Raw genomic sequence first — 16,555 nt, 5'->3', positions numbered from 1 at the left:
ACTCTTGACACACATTAGGTTTTTGCCCCCACTACATCCCTTCAAAAGCTGTTCCAGAACTTCACTCCCCTGATGGTTAGAAACCTGTGTCTAATTTCAAACTTAAACATATTGATGGCCAGTTTATATCCATTTGCTTTTGTGCCAACATTGACCCTTAACTTAAATGACTCCGCTTCCTTCCTGGTGTTTATCCCTCTGATGTATTTATAGAGAGAAATCATATCTCCCCTCAGCCTTTGTTTTCTTAGGATAAAAAAGCCAAGCTCCTTAAATCTCCTCTCATAAGGTAGGTTCTCCATTCTCCTAGTCATCCTAGTAGCCCTTCCCTGCACCTGTTCCAGTTTGAATTCATCTTTCTTAAACACGGGAGATAGAACTGCACACAGTATTCCAGATGAGGCTGTGACAGGTTGGACTCCTTAGGATGCCACCTGATGTGCTGACATACCACTGAGCCCAATTCTTATGCCAGTTTGGGCACCCTTTTTACCTGTCTTGCTGAGTCAGGCTATTAAGCCTCCTCCAGCACACACACAGGCAGGGCTACACCCAACTGCAGAATGAAACAGACATTGAGATCAGTTCTGGGAAGGCTCAACTTAAGGGACTTGCCCCCAGCACACAGGTGTTCACCTCCCTTGGAGTGCAGACCCAAAGATATATTATAAAATCTGCCTCTTCCCTCCTCCCCCACCCAGTTAGAAATTATACAAACTGGGTTTAATAATAAAGAAAACAAATTTTATTAACTATAAAAGGCAGATTTTAAGTGGTAAAAGGGGTAGCAGACAGAACAGATCAGATTACTAAGCAAATGAAACCAAACACGCAAACTAAGCTAGTTTCACTAAAGAAATTGGTTACAAATAGTATTTCTCATCCTACATATTGTTGAAGGCAGATTACAGAAAGTCTTGAAAGGCAACTGCACTGGTCTCCCTCTTGAGACCTCACGTATTATTACTCACAAGCTAGATGCTCTTCCAGCTTGGGTTCAACCCTTACAATTCTTGACAATAAATGGGCACGAATCAGACATCAAGAATTGTAACATTCAAAAACCAGTAGGCAAGCACTTCAATCTCCCTGGACACTCAATAACAGACTTAAAAGTAGCCATTCTTCAACAATAAAAAATTCCAAAAACAGACTTCAGTGAGAAACTGTAGAACTGGAATTAATTTGAAAATGTGACACCATCAAATTAGGCCTGAATAAAGTGGCTGGGTCACTACAAAAAGTAATTTCCCCTCTATTGATACTCACACCTTCTTGTCAACTGTTGGGAATGGGCCACATCCACCCTGATTGAATTGGCCTCATTAGCACTGACCCCCCACTTCGTAAGGCAACTCCCATCTTTTCATGTGCTGTGTATTTATACCTGCCTACTGTATTTTTCACTCCATGCATCTGATGAAGTGGGTTATAGCCCATGAAAGCTTATGCCCAAATAAATTTGTTAGTCTCAAAGATGCCACAAGGTCTCCTCATTGTTTAAGCTCTTTCACGGTCCATTTTCTCTGCTAATGGCCCATTAGTCCTGTCTGGCTTTTCCACTGTTGTACCTGAAGGGCTGGTTGGAGTTGACTCCCAAAGTAACACATTTGAAATACAGATACATAGTTAATATTCCTAACTTCAGATACAGAAATGACACAGGCATACAAACTGGATAATTACATTCAGTAAATCATAACCTTTCTAATGATATCTTACATGAGCCATCTTGCATAAAGTATATCTCAGTTATGTCATATTCATATCATAAGCATATTTTTATAAAGAATATGGAGTGAAACATCACTGAGGCCTCACTAGGGCCTTGTACGATGGTAATAACACTTCTCTACTGGAAATACCTCTCCTGATGCATCCGAGTATTTCATTAGCCTTTTTTCAGGCCCACATCATACTGGCAGTTCAGAGTCATCCTGTGATTGACAAGGTCTTTCTCCTGCTCTGTCACTTCCAACTGATATGTCCGAAGCTTGTAGCAAAAATTCTTATTGTTAGTCCCTAAATGTATGACCTTGCATTTTGCACTAGTAAATTTCATCCCATTTCTACTCCAGTTTTAAATGTCACCCAAATAATCATGTGTGATATTCTCATCCTTCTCTGTATTGGTAATTCCTCCCAGGTTTGTGACATCTGCAAATTTTATTAGCACACTCCAACTTTTTGTGCCAAGATCATTAATGAAAATGTTAAATAAGGTTGATTCCAAGACTGATCTCCACTAGTAGCCTCCATCCAGCCTGACAGTTCCCATTTCAGTATGACCCATTGTAGTCTTCCCTTTAACCAGTTCCTTACCTACCTTTCGATTTGTGTGTTTATCCCCACCTTCTCCAATTTAACTAATAATTTCCCATGTGGAACTGTATCAAATGCCTTACTAGAAATCCAAGTAGATTAGATCTAATGCATTTCCTTTGTCTAGAAAATCAGCTTATCTTCTTAAAAAAAAAAGAGAGAGAGATTGGGGTTGTCCTGCCCTGACCTTTTGTAAGGTCATGTAAAACCATGTTGTATTTTATCCCAATTACCATTTACCTCTGTGTCCTTAACTACTTTCTCTTTCAACATTTGTTCCAAGACGTTGCATACAATTGAAGTCAAACTAATGGGACTGTAGTTTTCTGGATCGCTTTTTCTTCCTTTCTTAAATATAGGTACTATATTTGCAATTCTTAAGTCACAGGGTACAACCCCCTTTATTAAAAATCCTTGCTATTGGATTTGCAATTTCATGTGCCAGTTCCTTTTTAATATTCTTGGATGAAGATTATCCAGGCCCCTGATTTGGTCCCATTAAGCTGTTTGACTTCTGCCTCAAGTGTAGTAATTTCTGCTTCCATATCCTCATTCCCATTAGCCACTTGCTACTGCCCCCACCCCCAAACTCCTCATTATTCTTATTAAAAACTGAGGCAAAGTATTCGGTTAGGTGTTGGACCATACCTATATTATCTTTAATCTCCACCCCACCCTCTCTCCATAGTGGTTCCACTTCTTTCCTTGTTTTCTTCCTATGGCTAAAGTACCTTTTATTGTTGGTTTTAATTTCCTTTGCAAAGTCCAGCTCTGCTTGGCTTTTGGCAGTTCTCACTTTTCCCCTACACTTTCTGACCTCCAGTAAGTAGCTTTCCTTTATGATCCATCTCTTCTTCCATCCCTTGTAGGCTTTCTGCTTTCTCTTAATATTTTGTTTGAGAAGCTTGTTCATCCAGTTTGGACTGCAACTCTTCCCTACAAATTTTTTCCCCTTGCTTGGGATGAAGGCTCTAGACAGTTTCTGCAAGTTTGTCTTAAAGTAATTCCAAGCTTTGTCCACATTCAGTACCTTGACTTCAGTCCAGTTAACTTCCCTAATTCCCTTAATTTTTTTTAAATTGCCCTTTTAAAATCAAGGCCCCTAGTTGCAGATGTAATTTTAGCTTACAGTGCATTAAGTCATGATCACTCAAACCAAGGTTGCCCTTTAAGTAATTCTCGCTACTCACCAATACTAAATTTAAAATAGCATTCCCTCTTGTTGGTTCAGTGACTATTTGGTGAAGAAATCTGTTGGCTATCACATCCAGGAATATCTAGGCTCTATCATTCTTAGTAGCACTTGTCCTCCAGTCTATATCTGGGATATTAAAGTCTCCCATGACCACACAATTCCCAGTAGTATTTATTTCATTAAAAATATTAAAGAAGTCTCTGTCCTTACCCAAATCAGATCCTGGAGGTCTGTAGCAGACCGCAAGCACTATATCCCACTGTTGCCTTTCTTCCCCAGAGTGATTTGACTCAAACAGATTTCATTATATCCCTTACACCAATTCTAGTTTCTTTACAGTCTACCTCACCGTTAGTATACAATACTACTCCACCATCTTTATCTTTATCTCTATCTTTCCTGAGCAGCACATACCTGTCAGTACCTGTATTCCAGACATGACTACTATTCCACTGTGTTTCCATTCGCCCTATAATATCTAGTTTTACTTCCTGCACCAGTAGTTCTAGTTCCCGCATTTTGTTACCCAGGCTCCTTACATTGGTGTATTGTCTCTACTTGGCTTCACCCAGATTCCTTGCCCAAGTAGGTACAGTCATTTTACTGCCAACTGCTGCAGCATCACATGAGGAAAAAGGGGGACTTTGAAGTACACAGGATGATCCAAGCCATTTAAGACTTTAAAAGTTAAACCAACACCTGAAACTGCACCTGAGTGCTTCTGAAAATTCCAGTGGAAACACCCTAATGGGCTATTTGGGTCACGTAGATTCCAAGAAACAGCTTCCGGGCCAAACAAATAATAAAAGTACTTTTCATCACTAGCACTAGCAGGGCATCCTAAAGTAGTAAAGAATCCACTAAATCCACCAAGCTTTGAACCTGTCTTACAAAATGCAGGCAAACTCCCTCAACCAAAGGCATAGATATCACTTTTGCCATATCTTCTGGTTGTTTCCCTGACCTACTACTATAAACTCAGGCTCATATGGACAAAGCCTCAGCAATCTTGCCTTCAACCAAGCTTGAATCCTGGTAAGAAACAAGGTATTACTCTATTATTGTTCATATAGTTCCATATGGAGGATTCTCTGCTCCTTGAAGTCTTTAAACTACGATTTGAGGACTTCAATAGCACAGATATAGGTGTGAGGTTTTTTGCAGGAGTGGTGGGTGAAATTCTGTGGCCTGCATTGTGCAGGAGGTCAGACTAGATGATCATAATGGTCCCTTCTGACCTAAATATATATGAATATGTGTGCCTGGTGCTTTACAAAATACATAAAAATGGAGTACCTTCACCATGTATCAGATTAATGGAAACACAGAACTTAGTGTTATCTACTAAGTATGGACAACATAAGCTGTACAATCAGCTATTGAGGGGCCTGAATCATGCTTTGGCCTGTTACTGGTACATTTTTGTGGCTGAAAATAATTTAAGAGTTTCGGAAGTTCCACCAGTCTCATTCTAGAGAGCTGAGAACCAGGAATGAGAATCCTGCATAGATGACATTCTTAGAGAAGGAAACATTTACATTATTGTAGGGTAAACTGTAGTGTTTTCTAATACTTAGAAGTATTGGAAATATTCATATCGTACTGTAGGAAATGGTTCCTTTTTAAGGTTGCTCAGTGTGTTTTCTTCTCTTAATCTATAAATGCCCATATAAAAAACAAAACAACAACAACAACAACAACAACAAACCCACAACAATCACACCTGAAGTCCTTGTCCATCTACAGTGACAGAATTTGCTCTTTGCATCTTAGTCCGTTCTCCCAATTTGTTCATTTGCTGGGGACAGCTCTTTTCCTTTTTCACAGTTGCCTGTCTTTCCTAGAAGAAAAGTACAAAAGGGCATTTTAACATGGAATACAAGTTTACTCTAGCTGACAAAGTGGAGCCACGTACGAGCTTCTCCACTAGAGGCAAAGATTCAGATCTTACATTAGTGAAAATGAGATCTCAGTCAAGTCACTACGTGACGTTTGTCTACTTCACACAACATCTATTTATGTGCCTAGACGTGCCACAGAGGCTAGGCAATAGATAGATGACAACTGTCCAATCACAAAACAAATGCAATGGTGTGAAAGATAATCTGATATTGTATTATCCCCATCTGCCAGGTCTAGGTTCTCTAACATGGAAGCTAATCACATAAATTCCTAATAATTTAAAATGAAATTCTTTAACAGATCACTAATCTCTATAAAACTGTTTCTGATGCAGGACAGACAGTTTTTTAAGGGCACTTTCATTGGGCACTGGCAAAATATACTCATACTTTCAGGTACTGTAATAAATTGACTAGATAGATTTAAGAGAAATATTTTCTTTTAGAAAAGATAAATTTTGTGGAATAGGAAAACAATATACAGAGAGCACAGCTAACCTACATCAGACTTCTAAGAGGTTGGCAACTTCTGATAATATTGATACATAGGGCATATGGGTGTGTGAAAGACAGAGAAGATACAATTCTGTAGAAAGAGAAATACTGTGAGATTTGACAACCAGATTTTCAACTGTTATCAACTAGTTTCACCAAACTTTGTGATACCTTTAAAATTAAAAAGAGGGAGAATTCTACTTGTACTCTGTATTATTCATTTATTACTCTATTTATAAAATAGATCCATCATGTCCTTTTTCACATGTCCACAAAATACAATGCAAAATGATATGGAAGATCTTGATTACGTAAAACCTGTATCCCCAATCCTGGGCTGTGCTCCATTAATTTTATATCACTCCAGACATACAAAGGGGCTTTAAACTAGCCAGGGGATTAGACTGGCACAGAACTACCTCAGCAGGAAACCACATGAAGGGCACTTTTGTGCCACTCCCCCACTCCCCCCAACTGTGCTCAATAAGCAATGTATTAAATGCCACAGCTTATGTTACATACTGGGGCAAATCAATCCCTGGAGTACTTGCAGCAAAGCCAATGGGGTTTCACTGCAATTATTTTATCCCATTCTTTCTAAAGCAGTTTAAACTAATTAGTAAGAGATTTTGACACAGATTCTCTGGCATAGCTGACAGGCATTCGACTTAGTACAATGCCTGAACAGAACTATTGTTATTGGGGTTTACTGGGGGGCAGCAGAGGCTTTATACTATCATTGTGTTCCCCAAATCAGGGTCTGGGCAGGGGTCATTCTTGCCCTGGCAGAAATTAATGCTCCTAGTTGCCTCTTGATGCCCTAAATTGTACCTGGCTGCTTATGGCCACAAAGAGACCCTTTCAGCAGCCAGGGATTGCTGAAGGACAGTAGCATTCTGACCTCCAATAGGAGCCTACGGGTGTATAGCACAGAACAGATATGGCACTCTATACTTGCTGGATATTTTCCCTACACAGTAAGAACCTTCAAGAAACCAGTTAAGTTGGCCTTTTGGATGCTTTACACTTCTGTACCAGTACAATAGGATTATAGTGGGCTGGGAAGGGGCTCCCTGGACTGCCCCCCGCTTCCTCCCCCAGGTCCCACTGTCCATTCTTTACCCTCTAGCACTTGGGGAAGCTTTCTGAGGCAATCGCACAGGGACGAAGGATTGGCTCCTCCTCTTCCCTTCCCCTTGTGAGAAAGGAGGATCTGTCTGGAAAGAGGGCTAGTCTCTCAGACAGCCCCTGGGTATCCAGCTCTAAGGGCTTAGTCTCCCAGAGTCTATTACCCCTTCATGGGGTTTACTTTCTACCCCTCTTCCTGGGACATATTGCTTTGCTGTCAATCAGAACGGTTTCCTACTCTGCTGGACTACCTCTGTTACCCTCAGTCTCTTGGTGGAGCAGCCTTCTTCCTGTTCACTACCCCTTCCAGTGGTAAATTCCTCCTTTTAATCTCCTGCTCCTGCAGACTGAACAAGCCTTCACGGTACATCTTGTTAGTGTGGAACATGCCCTGAAGAGCTTGTTAGTCTCCTCCATACCAGTGTGAGGACATGCCCCTTCACAGGGCCCAAGAATCTGGCATGTAACTTAGTTGTTTTAAATATCAAAGTACATTTAATGCTTAGTCAAGGGACAGATTAACAGTGTTGGCCAGGCGTTGTACAAGCTTACCTGAACAGCCTTGGCAATGCATCTCAGCACTGACCTGCAAAACACACACACTCTCTGTGTTGCCCCGAGACTGTCAATAGTGCATGGCTTTTATGATTTTTACAAATTGGGACCAGGATGAGACAACCAATCGGATTTTCATTTTTTATCTAACACAAGAGTTAAACTCAGGTATGCCTTGCACAAATCCACTGTGCCACTCACTCTAGTATTTTTAAATGGGAAATCTGGAAGTGCTATGAACGAAGAGACACGATTTCAAATATTAAAACAAATTCTGCACAACAAGAAACATTCTAAACAACTTTGGAAATAATTATTATCAGCAAGATCAATCACTCAAAAATTAATAAGAGCTACATGAAGAGAAAATACATGAGTTAAGTAGGATTTTGTAATACCTTGGTGCAAAAGATCAAATATGGCTATTGATGTTGAAGTATTTTCAAAGCTCAAATCATGTGTGGCTGATATACAAAAATGGTTTAAGGACAGAAGTCAGGGAATTGGGGAGAATTCAAACTCTAAATAGTGTCAAATTGAGCAACACTGAAGATAAGGGAAAGGGGTAAAATCCAACATATAAAGGGGGAAATAATTTTAACAGAGAAAAAATAAATTATTTTAAAAATAGGTCTATTCCTAATATGTGCTGTTAAAAATCTCTTTTTACACCATGCTGTTTCTCAGAGAAGAAGTATTTTTACATTGCTGAGAATGGTCTTCACAAAAGCGATGTTTACCACAATACCCAAACCTGCTGTTATTGATCATTCACAAACTAGAAGCAGCAAGTGATGATTACCTCAAGCACAGTTGTTGATGGTTTTTTTAATCCCAGCGTGAGACCCAGATAACAGCAAAGCCCCTCACTTGGCACTATGGCTGATGCTTCCATTTCCAGCAATATCCTTTATCCAGCTTGTATTACTTGTAGTCTGGTTTAGAGAACAATTTGCCTAACTGAACAAGAAAGCTTCTCCTGCACATTTATACTGTAAGATTTCTCCATACACTGGAAACAGAAAAATCCTACAGGCTTTAACAGAAATATAGGAGTTTTCTATAGCATATCTATACCCTATAGAGTATAACTGAAAAATTATATTCCTGCTATAGAATTCCATTAGATGTTATGAAAATCTACAGAACAGACATTATCTACTATAATCTATTGTTTTACAGTGATTTCTAAAAATGTATATTTATTCTGTATTAACTTCTACAGGACTTTCCCCCAAGGGACTGCCGCAGTGAATCTAATGCCTGCTTCAAAAATGGTGTTGCAATACATCCATCAATCCCAACTGCAACTCTAAACATCTCAAATGTACAGAACCGAAACAGTGTTTCTGTATTATGAGGCACCTGCTGTCACTTTTCCAACTGATGGTGGGGTCACGTTGCTGGGGCAGGGATGGAATGGCAGAACCAGAGTTAATGGAGTGTTGCAGTGTGCTTACGATCATGAATTGCCTTATTTTGGTCTGGCACGTACACTCGCCTATACTCAGCAATATCTGTACTTCCTGCCATCTATCTTAGGTACATATAGGACACCAGAGTATGTCATGGGCGGGCCAGAAGAGTGTCCTCTCTGTAATGTTTTGAAGGGGCAGATAAGGGACTGTCCACCTTCTATTCCACACTCCTGCTGCTAGGCACAGGTTTTTTACGTGCATTGCACCAACAAGGATCTGGCCCATAGTACAGATACATGTATACTATGATCGACATCTTGACTGTTTACTGTATATTTGCATTAATACAAATACAGAAAGAAATTTACATTTTGTGGCCAAAAAATCTTCTCTCAGATTCTCTGGCACTGATGTTTTGTATACTTCTATCGAAGAAAATCTAAATGAAGGTTCCTTTCTAATTACAATTAAAAAGGGAAAGTTTTCAAGAATTGGGATATTACTATGATATCCAAGGTTTTATCAGAAACTAAAAATGGCAATTTAAAGAGATAATAACAATTTAATAAAAACATTTCTGAATAATGGTGCACAACTTCTAAATTAATGTTAGGCAAAGCTGATGCTTAAAATAAATGAACTTGCAAAATGCAGACATTTATTTTCAAGATGGGAGACATTTATACTAGAACTATGTTCTATTCAATTATTTTTTTTTATTGCATGAATGATGTAGCTGTAAATTATTTTGTCTGATGGACATGGGTGAAGTTGAGTGAGAGTTACTCAGTGTAGCACTTTGAAAAGTTAATGTACATTTTGATGGCTTACAGAATGAAATTGTTCTGCTCTTCTGTCCATTCTTCAGGTTGATAACATTCAAAACAACCCTTGTTACACCAAGTGAGTATTCTAATTCTACACATTTTCCCATCTTTCATACCCCTTTTTCTCCCCCTCACATTTCCCACTTTGTCACACTATCCCTTGGCTGTTAGATAGGATAGAACTTGGATCACTCAATATCACTCCAGGGAGCCACTGTTGAGTACCATGAAGCGCTGCCTCCAGATAAGAGAGAAAGAACCTGAAAACTGAAATAGGGCTTTGCAATTGACAATGTAGACCTCCACCACGAAACCACTAGGCCAGCCCCAAAATGCACTTTATTGCAAGAAGAATGTTGCAATATCAAGATCCTTTTACACTTATGTATATGTGGACACCTCTATGTTACACACCTCGGGGACTGAAACTCCTAAAGTGGGTAGAGTCTGTTGGAAAAAAAAAGTTTCCGCTAAAACATTAGAACAATAGGAGGCGGGAGGGGAAATCCACTAAAAGGAACATTATAACAGTCATGCAGAACAATTAAGTGAGCTGCTTTATTCCTATTTCTGACACTCTTGAACAAAAGTATATTCTCACAGCATTATGGCTACCACAACACAATTCATATTTCTGAGAATGAGACTGAGAACACTTGGTTATAGATTCAGAGAAAGAATGTGGAAAGACTGTCTGTGTTGCCCAAAATAGTTTAAAGAGACACCTTTTGCTTCTTGTAAATATATATATATATATTTTGGTCCTTTGAATCCTAGTCCAAAGCCAGGAGCTTCTGACAAAAGATATTTTTCTACTAATTGGTTAATACAGTGTGCATGTACAGAAAGAATTTCTATTTTCTGTTGATAGGCAAAGGTATACACTACTACACCTTTTAAAAAATGAAATTGTGACATTCACAAGTACAGCTCTGTCTACTCCCACTAGGGTGTGCAATAAACTGTATTGAAGGCACCTGATCAAACTAATAGATGCATGGGCATCTGATCTTCATGAATCTCCATGAGCAGACCATCATTCAGCAAAAGCTGTCTCTGTGCCATAAGCATCTTGGAACTCAGACTAAGAAGGGTCAAGGAAACCTGAGTTACCCATTTATTGTGAGAGCGGTTTTATTACAAGTTTTTCAATAATATTACACAAACATTGAATGAAAGTAAGAACAGATCAAACATGGGAGAGATTGTTGACATCCACATCGACATATTTTTTAAAAGCAGGCTGCTCTAATCTTGCACCAGCTGCCCTCATTCCCAAGGGGCTATGCCAGCAGCCCGGGATCAACCAGGTACATGGACATTTTGGCCAAACCTCTTTGCCTTAGCTATATGCCTGCACTGGAGGCCAAGAGAGGGGACAGCCTCAGAGCTGCTGTGGAGGCTCTCTCTATGCCTCCCAAGGTTTCCATCAGCTGTCTGGTTACATTAGATATAAGACTGCTTTGCCAAGGAGAGTACCACAAAGCAGCTAGGCTGTACCGGTGAATGTAACCCAAAAATAGCACAGGTAAGTTGTTTAGAACTTTTTCTCTATTAATTACTCTTTCCCTTGCACTGTATTTTGTGAGCTATTTTGAGAACAAGGGTATATTTGTGCAGAATATGGAGCCTGAGATTTTTGTTAAACGTTTAGATATCAAATTAAAAAAATAAAAGAGTCCTACTAAGATCACAAACAGATTTTTTTTTTCTGTGTTCACATTTCTGGATCACTGGTGCACTTCTTGAGCAATTGAAGACAGTTGCCTTTGATCTCACAACTCACAGTGCACTCAAAGAATGAATCAACAGTAAGGCCCAAGACAGCCTGGCTTATTACTTACATTTAAAACCTAAAATAAATGTATACCACAGTGGCTAATAATACATGATCCTCTAAGAAAGAAGATACAAACAGAAAAAGTCGATTTAAGATAAACGTGTATTAAAGTCCAATGGAAGATGATCTGAGAAACAAATTTAAGAATGGATAACAGTAATGGGGTGGTAAGGCAGCAAGGTATAATTCAAAATGATTGAATGTCTGCCATTTCAGTTTATCAGCATCTTATTCATTTTAACATTGAACTGTGTTTGCAATACAGATAATTAGTTGGAAAGATACATTCTTTCCTCCAGGGCAATTATTAATTTCAATCTGACTTCAAAGAAATGGAAAAGCTTTTGCTGTAGATAAGAACACCATTGTATTTCGACTGTTTTAGATTTGCAGAGAACTGAATCTGAAATTTGATACAATGTGTTTGAGGAAAATACCTCTCTCTCTGTTTTAATCTCACAGTTTCATTATATGGTGTGCAACACTATGGTATAAATTTTGCAGCGCAAGGACATACACAAATAATGCTTACTAATGTAAATGAAAGTTACTTAAATAGGGTGAAATTTACCCCTGTGCAGAAGCCTTAAACAAGTCCTATGAACCACTTACCATCTTTTTTGAGGGTTTAAATGGTGCATAGGCCTTGAGCTGACTCTCTGCACAAGAGTGAATTTCACCCATACACTGTACACGAGAAGAACAGGTAAATAGTCTTAAGGTTAAGGCACAGGAATAGGATCCAGGAGAACTAATTCCCAACTCTGTTACACATTTCCTGTCATGCCATTGTCAGGTCACTTACCTTTCCTATGCATCATAAAGCTTACTTTTATAATGTGTATTTTCACCAGATGAAAAACAATCTGAATTATTTTATGCAACAGAATGCAAGATAGTGTGATGTATTCAAAGGTTTCTATTGCAATAACTTTTAGGAGTAACCAAATCACTCAGGAATGGCCCAACAATGACTTAGGCAGATAATCCTAACTACTGGCAATAAACCCCCACACCACCCCATGCTGACTTTATAGTCTATTTTATCCATTTTATTTCTTTCACTTTTTGATACATCTTAATGTCACTCCACTTTTTCTTTCTGAAATTGATTAGTTACTATGGAAACAATGATGTGTGGAGTTTCATAATATACCCAATGTAAAGTCAATGTACATAATGGTTTACAATGTGTACCTTGATTTGTAAATACAAAGTTTGGATTATGGTTTTTAAGATCACTTATGTAGATTGAAGTAATTATATGCAGTAACTCCAATGAAGTTTCACCAGAGTGAAAGTGGTAAGTGACAGTAGAATCAGACTCATTATGTATTAATCATATTATGCGATTTGGTTGGTTTGTTGTTACACAAAGGAACATATATGATTTAGAGTGGATAGAGAGGAAAATCGAATTGTTCTATTACTTGTTTACACTGACAGAAAGAATGGTGTGGTTGTGCACTGATAAAAATGAAACAAAGAGAGAGAAGGCACCAAAATGGAGAAGTCAAGATGTCAGGCAGCCTTACTCCTTTTCCGCTTCGTATAACAAGCCATACTGCAAAGAGAGGGCAGCTTTTCTTTCTTCTTGGAGATTCACTCATCCCATTCCAATACTCCATTTCTAACCTGGTTATAGTCTAATTCTATACTCATGCTAGGCTAGGATTCAATTGAGTTAAAGACTTTTAAACTCACTGCCAGTCAACTTTATCATGAACTTTCATTATGTGCATGTAATTAATTGGGTCCAATGAACAATATCAGCACTGAGTTATAGACTTTTCCCCCCACCATATAATTAGAATATAATTACCCACAGGATATCAGAATGATGCAAAACCTTTCCTCTAAATGTGCCCTCATTAGGAAACAAGTCTCAATGTACATTTATTCAATCAGTGTGAATTAATTAAAACGTTACTGAAATAAAAGAGGGTAGCAATAAAGTGTATCTGACATCTATTAAAAGACTATCACTTGAGATCTGCATGCACAGTTTATAACTAAACTCATTTAAGTCAAGCAAGAAACTTCACCATAAAATATACAATATGTACAATAAACTGGACCTGTGAATATGGCCCATTTCAATGTAGACAAAATATGTCTTATTAAAACATGTAAAAATTACAGATGAGCCATGTACAAAGTGCTGGGTCTTTGTATGATATGGAAGCATGCAAAGTTTTTGTGTATCTATACAGTTGTTTTAAAGAATACACAGTGGCAATTCCCCAAATGTGTGTGTTTCCCATATTTTTCAGCTGAAAGTTTTGCCTACTGAATGTATACGCAGACTCTGGTAGGCCTCATTTTTAACATGAAAGGTACTTCATGTCTGGATGGGAGATTTGAATTTAATACGTCCCCAAACCCTGCTTCTTTAACTGTCTGTTAGAGTCACATGTTAGAGGTGACAGTCTTGCATCCTCTTTGGGAGTAAGTACTTTTTTTGTTTGTTTACATATTTAACAATCTTAACATTTTACTGTTACTCAGAATTGGAGGTTTTATGAAACTATAAAGTAAATGTTATACCAGAACTTAACATTATTATGACATAATTTGGATATGTGACAGAGAATGTGTCACTGAAAGCCTGTTGATTACAGAGTCAGGTCATGATTCTGAAAGGTATTCTCCACGAATGGCTCCATCAGCTTGATGGTAGCTCCTCTGAAATCAGTGAGGTTATATGTAGGTACAGAGGTCTGCCCATGCATTGCAACTTGCAGGATTGGGGCCACAGACTGTAACCCCTTTTGCAATAATAAATGGAGGGCTATGATGTATTACAAAGGACATAATTCACATTAATGAACACACATACATCATACGGAAAGTTTGTAAAATGGCCTGGGTGAAATCTGTGATCTGATTTGCTGATTTCCTAATATGTAAAAAATAAAAAAGCAAACTGTATTATTTTGAATGCAAAACAGTGTTATTTTATACTGATGTAATTCACAAACAGCAAATGGATTTATATCAAACTTTCACAAACACCTAATTTCTGTGCTGAGAACAAGCATAAGAAATTTAAGACCAAAGGACAGTAGATGAAAAGAGTCACAAGTGACCTAAAATAAGGAGTTTAACATGTCATGTCAATCTTGTATATAGTGGTGCTCACAAAGCACAGGGCAAGATTTTATTTACTGTAATATCAATTGTTATAAGTTTTATCATCTTAGCTGCTGCCTGTTTCCATCTCTTCCAGCAGGCTGGTGATGTTCTATCCATGTAACATATCTGGATAGTTTGCCCCCTTTCGACTCTACCACCTCTTCCCCATTTTGTAGTTGTATATTTGATTTTTGCTCCTAAGTGAAGTACTTTGCACTTGTCTTTACTGAATTTCATCTTGTACATTTCAGACTAATTCTCCAATTTTCAAGGTCATTTTGAAAGCTAATCTTGTCCTTTAAAGTGCTTTCTACCCCCTCCCGGATGCTGTTATCCACCAATTTTATAAACATACGCTCCACTCCATTATCCAAGTCACTAATGAAAATATTGAATAGTGCCATACCCAGGACTCACCCTGTGGAAATCCAATAGATACAATCTCCCAGTTTGACAGCAAACTGCTGATAACTACTCTTTGAATAGGACCTTTCAACCAGTTATGCACCTACCTTATACTGTAGTAATTTTATCAAGACCACATTTCCCTAGTTTGCTTATGACAGTGTCATGTGGGACAGTGTTAATGGCAATAACAAAACTGTACGATTGCTAAAAAGGCACATGGGTAAAGGGAATGACCTCTAAGAGAGAAGGAATATTCCAGGGGTGCCAGTTTGAGGTTCAAGAACCCAGGTGTTTAACTCTCTCTAGGGAACAATATACTGCTACCTTGAAATGAGGGTGATGCAAGGCTTCTCTCTTTCTCAGCCACTAGGGCTTCTGGAATTTGTAGGCCTTCCCAGACAGACATGGTAGCAAAGGGGACCGGATACAAACTGCCTCATTCCCTCAAAAAGGACATATTGTGGAAGAGTCTGACCTGCTGGCAGTCTTTCCAAGAGACAAAGAAACTGTCTGTCTGCTTTGAACTTTGACTACCAGATACCAATACCCAGGAGGGAGGGGCTATTTTCTTTATATGAACTTGATGCACGAGTTTTCAGTTTGTTTGGTCTTTACCACCAGACCTCTAGGGAGAATCTGGGTTCACTGGAGGAAGGCCAAGGAAAATGAAACCTCCAAGTCATGGATGATATTGGATGATCTCCATGGGCATGGCCTTCAACAAACAGCAACCTATTATGATGTTTATTTGCTTTTTCTTTTTATGACACACTAAACTTCTACTTACAAGCAATAATGCAAAAAACTGCTTTCTCTAGTGATCAGTGATACACTACTTTGGTATCAGATAAGAGATCCTCCCTATTCCTAGTACATAATGTACTGTCTCTGAAATGCAACATTTCTACTGATGAACAAATGAATATGTTTACTACTGCACACTTAGAGGATATGCACGCAGGTATTCACTGCTTTGCTGCAGTTATTGATAGAGCTGGTTTCATATTCACTGAAGTATTACATTCATCAAGAGCAATCTCCACAACAAAGGAAGTGGGAGAAACCAATTTTAAAAATTGCCAAGACAAACACCACATGCACTGTAATCAATCATATCCAGGAGGAATTCCAGCGATGTGCAATCTGTAATGTGAGTGTACATAGTGCTGTATTATTCCACTTTTTTGGAAGGATCAGCTGGATGACCAAACACACTGTATTGTAAAGCAGTAAAGTTTCAGTGAAACACACTGCATGAAAGGCAACCACCTCCTTCTCATGACAATGTACATGTCCAGTACTGCAATGCACTGTCCAAATTAATTTACCGG

General features: G+C 38.6%; 1 protein-coding gene across 3 annotated transcripts in view; it reads right to left on the bottom strand.

Moving 5' to 3' along the window:
- DGKB (diacylglycerol kinase beta) overlaps positions 1-16,555 on the bottom strand; it is a 500,939-nt gene that overhangs the window by 284,415 nt on the left and 199,969 nt on the right. For all 3 annotated transcript variants that reach the window (XM_043541125.1, XM_037890594.2, XM_043541126.1), the window contains one exon: positions 5,241-5,357. In XM_043541125.1, coding sequence (XP_043397060.1) covers positions 5,241-5,357 — 117 coding nt within the window. The remainder of the gene's footprint in view (positions 1-5,240; positions 5,358-16,555) is intronic.

The sequence above is a fragment of the Chelonia mydas genome, chromosome 2 (assembly GCF_015237465.2).
Source record: "Chelonia mydas isolate rCheMyd1 chromosome 2, rCheMyd1.pri.v2, whole genome shotgun sequence".
Taxonomy (NCBI): domain Eukaryota; kingdom Metazoa; phylum Chordata; order Testudines; family Cheloniidae; genus Chelonia; species Chelonia mydas.
The sequence above is the reverse complement of the archived record's forward strand: the minus strand, read 5'-3'. Positions and strand labels throughout refer to the sequence as shown.